General features: G+C 49.4%; 1 protein-coding gene across 1 annotated transcript in view; it reads right to left on the reverse strand.

Annotated features, from left to right (window-relative positions):
• The window catches only part of LOC308120880 (NLR family CARD domain-containing protein 3-like), a 45,937-nt gene that overhangs the window by 17,456 nt on the left and 15,994 nt on the right, over nucleotides 1-12,487 (reverse strand). Inside the window, exon 10 of the mRNA XM_080481779.1 lies at nucleotides 6,680-6,862. Coding sequence (XP_080337905.1) covers nucleotides 6,680-6,862 — 183 coding nt within the window. The remainder of the gene's footprint in view (nucleotides 1-6,679; nucleotides 6,863-12,487) is intronic.

A 12,487-nucleotide genomic window follows, 5' to 3' on the forward strand; every position in this document is an offset into this window, starting at 1 on the left:
GGATGGGAGAGGCACCGGATGGAGATCAACGGAGATCAAAGCCGGAGGAAATCTTGGATCTGAGCATCTCCATGGCAAAAGGCACTGATCTCCTTTGATCTGATAGGAGATCAGCACTGGAGCCATGGAGACGCTCAGATCAAAGGAAATCAGCTTTGTAGAGTTGTAATGTGCTCGTACTCATCCTTACATTTTTCTAGAAATTTGTCTTCAATCACCTTTTCTCTATTTACACTCTCTACTTGAACCTTTACCTGTTTATTTATTTCATATTTTCCAAATATCGTGATTTTGGTTTGACCTAGATTTAATGAATTAGATTTCATTTCTCTGAATGTATCTAGTATGTCGTTGAAGAGTTTTTCTAGGATTTGGGAGAATTGTGGGTCTGTAGTTTGTGAAGTGTGTCTGTTTTCAATAACGGTATCCTTACTGGAAGCCTGTTGAATGATACTATGTAGAACCTTCTATGTACTGCTGACATGGTCTTTATTGTTTTCTGGTACTTTCTTAAAAGAATTCTTCTAACATTTTCTCATCATATGAGTGAACTTTGTTTTACATTTCTTGGATTTATTTTCCATCTCCTTCGTTCATCATTTATTGGATTCTCTATGTCATGTATTCTTCTCCTTGGATGCATTTTTTAAGCCCTTTGTCATCCATTAAACATCTTTATATTTCACTTTTTCTCGTATTTATAAATGAGTTCCCAGTCATCTGATTGTACCTCAATAACTAGTTTTTCCAGGGACTGCTCTGTTTTGACTCATTTGTGTTGACATCTATCTGTTGTCTGTTTTAATGTATCTGTGGTTTTTATTGTAAATAGTAAAAAAACTAAAACAAACAGACATGAAATCACTGATATCATTGACTAATACATCACTTACTTTGATATTATCTATAACATGTGTAAATAAATTTGGACCCTACAAACGACCCCCAGGAGGCCCGGCTGTTGTGGGTGTGTGTGTGTGTGTGTGTGTATGTGTGTGGGTGTGTGTGTGTGTGATCGTGTCTATCATAACATCACAAAGGTTCTTAAAGGTTTTTCTAGTCCAAAAAAGGTAACTGGGTTACAAACTAATCCCCGAGGTTTATCCCAAACCTCTAAACTAAACCTAGCAACGTACACCAAGTGCCATAGTCATTTAGAGGAAAGCTGCCGTTAACAGACGTGACCGACTGATTGGCCGTGCCTCAAGAGGCTGTTTAGCACAGTTAATAGTTGGACAAAGCGGGATTGGCGTCTGGACGTAGGCAGTTAGAGGCTAGGCGAGTTTCCTCGTCACCAGCTTAATCGTTCTACTGAATCCTTCCAGGTATTTTAGATCTGTAGGCAGTTAGAACCTGACCCTAGTAACGGAGAACTGGTCCGATCCCCCGGTGCGAGAGGACACAGATCGGCGCAACTAAACACTCCTAAAGTGTTGATGTTGGCGTCACTCATGAAGCTGCTCTATCATGAACTTGTAGACTGAAGGAATCTCAAGAAGATTCTAACTCTTTTAAAATCTACCATCAGTATGTCTCTCTCTCATAGTTTATCTAAAATTATATGTTGTTGTTTCTGTTCATATTTATTTCTGTTCTTAAATTCTATTAACATTTCAGTACAAATATTAGGGGTTCATATTTTTTGCTGTGGAAAATGGACCTCAGGGTTCAGATTCTATGAGGGTCCTTTTACAATCTTACACCGGCACTGAGCCTCGATGGAGCCTTGGCCAAATGAAGCCTCATCAACCATTTTCTTTATTTTCTGACTCCACCAGATGGCGCTGTTGGTTTGAAGATAGAGGCTGAAAGATTGGCAATGAAGTGTGTTTTCAAACATTTGTTGAACAAACAGCGCCATCTAGCGCCATCTGCTTGTATGGGAGACTGCCTGAGAATAGCAGGTGCTGTGAGCTTTTAATCCCCCTGGCTAGAGGGCGCTCTTCTTCCTCTTTTTCAACTCAAATGTTTGGTAAACGCTGTGTGACCTGGAAGGAAGTGACTAAAAGGGTATTTCTGACCTGAACCCGAGGGTCATCAGTAAGTAAACTAAAGAGCTGCATTCCCTGTCAGGGAATTGAACCCCCAGCTCCCATATGACAGGCGGGGGATACTCTCCACTATACTAAGGAGGAGATGTTGCTATGCATGCTGTCTGTCAGGGTCGTAGCCAGCTGCTGCAGGCCATCATCAATCCGCCAAGGGCTCATGACAGAACTGTCAACTCATGAAGGAACTCCAAACTTTGCCTGCTTACAAGGAACCTTAAACCTTCCACTGCCCAGGGGAACCAAGTTGTTCTTTCCTCCAGCCATGAGTGGTCCCCCACTTGGTGTGACATCTGCAATCTGGAAACTCTAACAATCAACTCACCATCATGAACAAGCCCTGATTAGACTCTCATAAGCAGTGTTGACACCTTGAAAAAGTAATATTACTGATGACTAGTTACTCCTTTAAAAGTTACTTAGTCACTTTGCTGATTACTTGCTTTTAAAAGTCACTAAGTTAGATTACAAGTAACTTTTTTAGTTATTTCCAACAGCTGTCTACAACACCCCCCACCGTCTGAACAGGCGGGGGGCTTCCTGCCATTACATCTTTTGACTAAAGAAAAATACCAAAATAATGTAAAATCTCTGCAGTTGTTATTGTTGTAATGATTCAATGATGATGTTTGTTGGTTCCTCTAATTTTATGGTACATGAATGCAGCATGACAGCGAGGTGGCCTGTGATTGGCTGAGTGTGTGTGTGTGTGTGTGTGTGTGTGTGTGTGTGTGTGTGTGTGTGTGTGTGTGTGTGGGTGGGTGGGGGGGGGTCAGGTGTGCAAGCTAGGGATGTCCCGATCACACTTTTTTGCTCCCGATACCAATCCAATTTTTCAGAATTGAGTATCGGCCGATACCGATACTTTCCCGATCCGATACTTACATTGCTATTTGCAAAGATACTCAATAGTCTATTTTTGGAGCAACTAAGATGTCTGAAGCTAGAAGCAGTATTGGCAGAAGCTTTGTCACAAAACATTTACATGTTAATGTGAATTATAAACACTTAATTCTACTTCAAAGTGGTAAAACCTGTTTGACAAAAGTAGTCTGAGCATAGTTCTCTCAAAAACTTGATCAGAATATCCCAGTCTCCCTTCAAACTAGCGGAACCTTCTGGGTTAGTTTTTTTGCCATATCGCTCCCCTGTGGGGACTGATCCTTTATTTTAAAATCCTTTATTTTAAAGCAGCACCGAGTTTGCTGCTTCTGTGTGGCTTTTTCTTTAGTTGTTGTTGTAAACTGGGGGTACATCCACACAATGAAAAAACAATCTTTGTTCTCCCTGGCCTTCTCCCAACGAAACCTCCGTCCACACCTCACTATGGTGAGCCTCAACACGAGGCTTCAGGGCATGTAGTACACATGCAGGGCCTTTAGGGGCGCTGTGACTCACCAAACACAATAAGAAAGCAGAAGAAGACAGACCACATAGAAATTTAGATGCAGACTTCTGCACAGAAACACATAAACTACAATATATAACTCTAGTTTTATAGTTCTATGGCCCCGCTCTGTCTGCATCTAGCTTCTGCAGCTAGACCGGAGCTTCTAGTCCCTGATTGTTGTGGTTATTAGGGGATGTTGAGGATCGCGTTCTTTTTTTTCTTTTTTCTTTTTGTAGATCAGCGGGGTGATCGGCTGGATTTGCCGATTTCCGATCACTCACAAATCACTAATATCGGCCCCGATCCGATATCTACCAATCTGATCGGGGAATTCCCTAATTTCTGTGTAAAAATATAACAATCTTAAATAAAAGGGAATGTGTGAGATCCGAGCACAGACTGTTACAAACCAGTGAATTGTCAACAATAAATACAAAATAATCACCAAGAATCGTTCAATTCAGCTAACAGGCGTTTATTAATAAAAATGGATTATTTCCTAAATAATTCATAAATCGTCTAATAAATCAACACATTCAAGTAACAAACGACATCTAACACGGAGATCTAATCTATTAAACAGCAAACACTATGTACAAATAGTGTGTGTGTGTGTGTGTGTGTGTGTGTGTGTGTGTGTGTGTGTGTGTGTGTGTGTGTGTGTGTGTGTGTCTGGCCTGGAGTGATGAGTGGAATGGGTGTAATGACATTGAATGTCCACCAGAGGGAGGCAGACGTTGGCGGGTCAGTGTGGTGACCAGGACAACCACTAGGGGCATGCGGCGGCGGGCAGAGGGAGAGCGCAATGGCCTGATATGTCCACCAGGTGGATGTCAAGAGGAATTTCAATGAACCACGTGAACACTAGAGGCGTTTGACTCGCTCTTTCTGGGGAGGCAGCGGTTGCTTAGCGACCAGATAAACAAGACGCCCGTTGCACGAGTATGCGCGAGGGGGTCTCGGAACGACGCGGTCTCACCTACTCCCATAAAGAATGGTGGACTTTGTCGGCCCGGTTCTGAGCGCCGGAGTTCTAACGGGACATGCAGTTAGAACTCTGGTGATGGATGTGGATGTGGTTCAGCAGCACCAGATAGCAGTTTGGCTGCTAAATGTGACTGTGTGTGTGTGTGTGAGCTTATCTGATCAGATAACAGGAGCGGCGGCGGATTAGTGAAGGAGGGGGAGAGAGAGAAGGGAGTTAAAAAGTTCTGGGCCGGTCCACGTGAGTTAACACGCGGCTCCTTGTTTCTCCGTACGAAGTCCTGCGTCTGGATGGACGTGAATCCGTCTTGGAGACGGTGTGTTTTCACAGGTGGGACTTTTATACCGGCGCATCATGGTCCGGCTCCCTGCTGTGCTCACCATGGCCTTGGCCAATCAGAGCCGGGTTGGCTTCAGAGTTTCCGGGGTGTTTTCTACGGTTGTGGATGGAGTTGGTGGATCCCCCTGGTGGTGAGGTGCAGGGATGCAGCTTCCAGGGAGGGGTTGCCGTGGACCCCCTGGTGGGGGTCACGTGACCAATGGTGAATTTTTCCAGTGGCGACCACATGTTCCTTTGTCTGGAGGGGGTGAGCCATGAAGGAGAGGAGGAGGAGGAGGAAGAGGAAGAGAGGAGGAGGAGCAGGCCAAGAAGGAGGAGGAAGAGGAGGAGGAGGAGGAAGAGGAAGAGGAGGAGTAGGAGGACGAAGAGGAGAAGCGGTAAGAGGAGGAGGAAGAGGAGGAAGAGGAGGAGGAAGAGGAGGAGCAGGCCAAGAATGAGGAGGAAGAGGAGGAGGAGGAAGAGGAAGAGGAGGAGAAGAAGGAGGAGGAGGAGGAAGAGGAAGAGGAGAAGGAGGAGGAGGAGGAGCAGGAGAAGAAGGAGGAGGAGGAGAACGAGGAGGAGGAGGAGGAGGAATAGTAGGAGGAGGAGGAAAAGGAGGAGGAGGAGCAGGCCGAGGAGGAGGAGGAAAAGGAGAAGGAGGAAGAGGAGGAGGAGCAGGAGGAGGAGGAGGAGCAGGCCGAGGAGGAGGAGAAGAAACAGGCCGAAGATGAGGAGGAGGAGGAGGAGGAGAAGGAGGAAGAGGAGCAGGAAGAGGAGGAGGAGGAGGAGGAAGAGGAGGATGATGAAGATGAGGAATAGTAGGAAGAGGAGGAGGAGGAGCAGACCGAGGAGGAGGAGGAGGAGGAGGAGGAGGAGGAGGAGGGGGAGAACAGAGGAGGAGGAGGTGCAGGAGGAGCTAGAGGAAGAGGAGGAGGAGGAGGGGGAGCAGGAGGAGGAGCAGGAGGAGGAGGAGGAGGGGGAGCAGGAGGAGGAAGAGGAAGAGGAAGAGGAAGAGGAAGAGGAAGAGGAAGAGGTTCAGTCCACACAGTGATGGTTCTGCGTCACATCCAGATGAACCCTGGTTTGATGCTGGACTCTCACAGCGTCCTCTCTGCTCTCCTCAGTGGACCTTCAGGACACACAGCGTCCTCTCTACCCCCACCAGCTGCAGAGAGATGAGAGAGATGAGAGGTGATGAGGAGAGTCTCTGTGGAGCAGCCAGGACTTCAGTCCTGTCCACAGCAGCAGCTCAGAGCTCATGAAGGACCACCACTGTCAGACCAACACAACAAGCCTGAGGCTCCTCTGATTGGCTGACTGTGTCCTCTGCTGTCCAATCCTGAAGCTGCTCAGCGTTCTCCTCTCACAGCCTCACTGAGCAGTCAAACTCTGGATCTTTGTTCTCACACTAACTGTGTTTAGTAGAAACCTGCTGGAAGCAGCATGGACTCACTCCAACATCTACTGACCTGAGAGTCTGCAGGCTGCAGTCTGGACTCTGCTGAAGACCAACCAGCTGCTGCACATCTGGATCCTCAAGGTTGTTGAAATCCAGGTAGAGTTCCTTCAGGTGGGAGGGGTTGGACTTCAGAGCTGAGGCCACAGAAGAACAGCTGATCTCTGACAACCTGCAGTGAATCAACCTGAATAAAGAGAGAAAGCAGCAGAATGAATGAGGAGAACCAATCAGATGTGTTGATGGAGAAATGAGCAGCTCCACATTACTGTGTCCTGATCAATGAGCTGTTCTGTTGTTGTGGATCTTCATCACACTCATCCTCCACATGTCAGCACAACATCCCCACTCCTCCTCATGTCCACACACATCAGTAACAAGCTGCTGAGCTCAGTCCATCTCTCACTGCAGGATCAGAGTCTCACATCACAGCTGCTCACAAACATTTCTCCTTCTACAACAGTAACAGACAGTCAACTGACCCCAGAGTCTCCAGACGACAGAGTGGACTCTCCAGAAAACCACACAGCTGCTCAACTCCTGAATCCTGCAGCGGGTTCCCACTCAGGTCCAGATGTTTCAGATGTTTCAGGAGGGAGGGGTTGGACTTCAGAGCTGAGGCCACAGAAGAACAGCTGATCTCTGACAACCAGCAGCCCCTCAACCTGAATAAAGAGAGAAAGCAGTGAGATTAGAGGACAAAGTTTGATGTTGAAATCATTGAGACTGAAGAAGGTTCAGACTGGAAGAGTTTAGAAATGTAAAGTCCAAACAGCTGAAGCCACCAGGAGGAGAAGAGTCTCATCAACATGCTGATCACTAACATGCTGCAGAGCTCAGTCCATCTCTGTCCTCCAACATCTGGATCACAACACACACACACACACACACACACACACACACACACACACACACACACACACACACACACACACACACACACACACACACACACACACACACACACACACACACACACTCCTTATCCTGCTCCTCTTAATCCTCCTCCTCCTCCTCCTGCCCCTCCTGCCTCTCCCCCACCCCCCCCCCCCCCTCCTGCTCCCCCTCCTCCTCCTCCACCCTGTGCTGGAGGCTCCGCCCCTCTGCAGGGATCTTTGGGATCATTATGTTACATTACTGCATGGAAGTGAAGCCAGAGTGTTTTATGAAGTAATCATGGAACCTGATTGGAACTAACTTCACTTCCAGGTCTTGTATGGCGTTCTGACCGCAGGCTGAGGTCTGCATGAGGCAGCAGGGGGCGCTCCGCTATGAGACGCATCATTAATAGAACTTCTTTCTAATGAAGCCAGACTTTTGCTTCATCAGTAACGACTAAACAAACCACATACTACTGGAAAGGAAAGCTTGGATTTGGAGCCATAAAATGATCCTTTTAACGGCTTCATGTGAAAGAAAAGTAGAATCAGAGTGTTTCTGTAGGTTGTCATTGTCCCTCATCACGGTGTGTTAACAGTTAAATATGTGTCCGTGCACAGTGACGTGTCTGCTCAGTACAGGGTGGAGCTCTTACCGCTCCACACCTCACAGGTTCTACTGGAGTCACAAGAAGTTGGAGGAGCATGGAGCGGTGACGTCAGGGTGAACAGAGCCGCTCGGAGGGGCCTGGAGGCTACAATGACGTCATTCAGCCGCACGGAGCCGTACAGAGCTCGCCAACGCATCAAGAATAAAACAGGCTTTAAGGATCAGTGGCGCCACCAGCTGGAATCCTGTACTCACTGTGAGTACAATTCTTTTGAAGGTGTGGAAAAAAAAAGTTAAAGCCTTGGGCTGCTGTTTCTAGAGCTACAGACACAGAACTAATTCATAGAGCTACACAGAAAAGAATCTCCCATGACATCAAAAATAAATGATTGTTAAAGGAGAACCGTTTCAAATAAAGTGTCTCATCATTCAAAGCACAAAACCTTTAAACTGGACGAGGAGGCGGATTCTGTGTTCAAAACTTTGACGACTAATAAAAACAGAACCGCTCCACCACTGAAAATGATATTGGGGATTATTGAGGAAGAAAGTCTCCTCTGTCATTTAATAGGTTTCTGAAGTCCATAGATATTCGTGCTCAGAGTAGCTTGCCTTTGAAAATCGTATTTTAAAAGGCATATTGCAGACTTCCTGTCAGATTTAGGACATGGGTCCCAGCAGATGGTTTGTCAGACTTGATGAGACAAACAATTGAGTTTTGGTTTGATCAGTCTACGACATTCCTACGGGCTGTGGTCGCTGTTTAAGTGTTTTTGGTGGCTGTTGTAGTGTTTGTAGGTGGCACTAGAGAGCACAACTTGGCTCTCTAGGGGTTAATTTGTACATTTTCTTATAATGTTATCCAGTGGTAATGAGCGTGCCAAATTTGGTGAGTCCTTAAAAATGTTTAGGGGTGATGATCTTGCCTAAAATTAACTACATCTTCTCAATGATCCCAGCAAAACCACCAAAAACCTGGTTTAACACTCTTGATTCTCATGTCTCAAAATTCTTATGGAAAAATAAACCATCACGTATAAGTTTAAAAACACTCCAGAACACCAAGGACCAAGGTGGTTTAGAACTCCCAAATTTTTATAATTATTATCTGGCCAATAAACTACTTTATGTTGTAAAATGGATCAATCAGAAACCCCTAGATGAAGGCTGGCTAGACGTTGAAAAAACATTCTGTGAAGATCTCCAAGTCAGAGATCTTCCCTTCTTCAGTCCTGACATCAAAAAGCACAGCTGCTTCAAAAGCATCAATATAAACACGTCGCTGACAGCTTGGTGGGAATTTCTTAAAATAAATGGATCTACACTCATTCCCTGCAAACTCACACCCATCTGGAACAATCCCGACATCCTGCAAAGAAAAAAACCAATAAACTTCCCAAGATGGCAAAATAAAGGAATAAGACACTTAGAACAACTTATCTCCAATAACTCTTTTATTCCATTTAATGAACTAATAGAAACATATGGTATCAGTCAAAACAACTATCTGGAATATCTTCAGCTTAAGTCAATAATACAAACTAAGTTCAAACTAGAACAGATTAACTTGAACTTACCTCAGACAGTGACAAACCTCCTGAAGATCTCAGCACCTAAACCTCTTTCTAAAATTATCTCAATCCTGTCAGGTTCAAATATCTCAATATCCCTTCCCACGTTCAAATGGGAAGAAGATCTCAACATCAACAGAGACCCAACGTTTTGGTCAGAAATCTGTACAAATACATTCAAAATGAGCAAAAACCCCAATATACAGCTCATACAATACAAGATCCTTCACAGAGTTCATTACACAGGACAAAGGATGTTCAAGATGGGGCTCACTCCCACTAACATATGTTCAAACTGCACAGGTGATCTCCCAGATACTTATCTACACGCACTTTGGCTGTGTACGCCAGTCCAAACCTTCTGGCAAAAGATTTGTGAAGATTTATCGTTATGCCTGGGCCACCCTATTCCAGTCTCACCTTCACTTTGCTTGTTAGGAGATCTCACAGAAATTAAAAGAGAAAAAAATGAGTCCTGCATGCTCCTGGTTTACCTAAGCGTCGCAAAAAAGGCGATCCTCATGAACTGGAAATCCAAAAGTAATTTGAATATAAAGTTATTTAAAAACTTACTTCTAGACCACATCACATTGGAGAGAATGTCTGCTTGTAGGAAAAATCATTTGACAGAATTTGAGTCCACATGGTCCCCAATAATTAAATACACCATGTAGCCCTGTGGGGGGGGGTAGTGGCTCCACCCCGGGGCTCTGGGGACCGTCCGTGGCTGGGGCGTCGTGGCTTTGGTGGTTGGTGGCTCTGTGGGCTCGGGGGTGTCCTGGCATCTATGCTGGGGGGTTACGGCCTGGCCTGGGGAGTCCTGGGCGGGGATGTGGGGGGGGCTCTGCTCTGGGCCGGGGTCGGGCCCGCTGGGGCGGGATGGGGGGGCTGGGCGTCGGGCCCCGGCTGGGCTGTCGACTGGGGGGAGGTTGGGGGCGGGTTGTCCGGGCCCTGGGGGTGCGGGGCCTCCCCCTTCCCGGTGGGGGTGCCCGCTGCGGCGCTGGGGGTGGGTCCTCCCTCTGGCCCCCTCCCCCGGTGGGGCGGGTTGGCCCCTGCTGCCGCGCTCCGGGTCTGCCTCATTCCCGGATTGGGGGGAGCGGGGTACGGGGGGGGCTCCGGGTTCTGGATGGACGGTTAACTGAGAGTGACCTCCAGGGCCTGATAGGGGTGTGCGTGTGCGTGTGAGTTGGGGTGTGTGAGTTGGGGTGTGTGGGTTGGGGTGTGGGGCTGTGTGGAGTGGGCGAATGAGGGGGGGTGCCCTGGCCACTGGCCTCCGGCTGGGCTCGCACTGGGCCCTGCGGGTCTCGGACTCTGCTGTCTGGCCGTTGGGTGGGGTGGGGGCTCCCTGCCCGGGTCCCCTTGCGGCGCCTTGTTTGGGGGGGTGTGGCCCCCCTGGTCCTAGGCCGGCCGCTCGGGGGGTGGGGTGGGGCAGCGCGGGGGGTCCAGCTGGGCCAAGGTCCTAGCGACGGGGGGACCCCCTCCCTCAGAACCCTCCCTGCCTTACCTCACCTTATATTACCCCACAATAGGGAACAGTGGGGCGGTGCCTAGGTGGGGGGTCCAGGCTACTTAATTGCGGTCTGGGTCCTCCCCCGACTTTGCACCACCCACAATTTTAACCACACTTAGTCATGCAGGGTCTTGAGGGGGTAAGCCGCTTTCGGGGTTCTGCCGCTTGTCAGCGGTAGAACGCCCGGGCCCCGCTACCCCCCAATTTTAAACCGCACCATAGACACACACATCGCATCCACCTTTTCAAAACACAAAAACACACCCTTACATACATCCAACACACATATAGGGCAGGGGAAGGGCGGGAGACGTGGCTCCCCCCAGCACCTCCCGCTGGGGTCCCGCCCCGGCCCGGGGTGAGTGCGGCTGGAGTACGGGGGGCGCGCTCCCTCGGGCGCGGCGCTTGTGGGGGGGCTGGGGTGCGGTGCTCCTTCTCCACTTGCTGTTGGATTGGTGGAGGTTGGGATACCGCGGTGGCCGGGAGGGGGCCCGGCCGGCGGCCTGAGGGTGCGAGAGTCATCACTCCCCCCCCCGTTCCGTGTGTGTATGTGTGTGTGTGTGTGTGTGTGTGTGTGTGTGTGTGTGGGTGTGTGTGTGTGTGGGTGTGTGGGTGTGTGGGTGTGTGGGTGTGTGTGTGTGTGTGCGGGGTGGGTCATGGGTTGGGTTTCCCAATCAAGACCCGGGGGGAGGGGTTATGGGGCGGGTGGATTATGAGGCTCCTGGGGGTGTAGAGTTGACTGTTCTCCGACCGGGGCCTGCGCCGGGCTTCGCTTTCCTGGGTCTGGGGGCGGGGCTGGTCCGGGGCGCGGCGGCTGGGGCCGTCTCTGCCTTACCGGGTTGGGGGGGGCGGTGGGTGGGCCTGTTCCCGGGGGTGCGGTGGGACTCGCCGCCGGGGTTGGGGGGGCTCTCGGCCCGCTCGGCCCGCTCGGCCCGGGGGCCCTGCTCCGGCCTTTTCTCGGCTTGGCGGCTTGGGTCGGGGCCTGGGGCCCTGTGCCCTTTGTCCTTCTCTTGTGGGCCCCTCTTGCCTGGGGGGGATTCCTCTCTGCATTCTCCGTCGGGTGCTTTTTGGGCGGGGGCGGGGCTCTCTGGGGTGGTTCGCTGGGGTCTCCCCGGGCCTGGGGGGCTTCTGTCTGCCGGGGTGGCGGTGTCCGGGCGCGGTGGCCTCGGACCCCGGGGTGTCACCACGGGTCCCCCCACAACAGTTCCGGCCACACCCAGTGGACAAGCCACACACACTCACATACACGCACACACACACACACACACTTTCACTCCTCACGAAAGGTGCTTCTGAAGTTGCTTGTTGTCTGTCATCATTTGCTCAAACTTTAAAAATCATGTTCCTCTTTTGTTGTTGCCTCTTTGTTATTTCATGTTCCTGCTTCACGTTACTGTCTAGATAGAGCTGCTCAGGCTGGTTAAATCTAGGAAATCATCTTACTGTCTAGATAGAGCTGCTCAGGCTGGTTCAATCTAATAACAGTTGGAAAGTATTTGGATGAGTGTGATTATTGCAAATAATATATGTAGCACAACAAGGACATTGTATGTTATCCCCTTCCCCCCACCCCCCTCCCCCCACCCCCCTCCCCCCTCCCCCCTCGACTTTCTTCTCTCTCTTCTCTTCTCTCTCTCTTTGTGCGTTCCCCCCCGGTCGTGTACGGCAGCCATGCCAGCTTCTGACGGAGAAGGCAACAGGAGGAGACTCCAGGTCTCTCC

This window comes from Lipophrys pholis, assembly GCF_963383615.2.
Source record: "Lipophrys pholis genome assembly, chromosome: 15".
Classification (NCBI taxonomy): Eukaryota; Metazoa; Chordata; class Actinopteri; order Blenniiformes; family Blenniidae; genus Lipophrys; species Lipophrys pholis.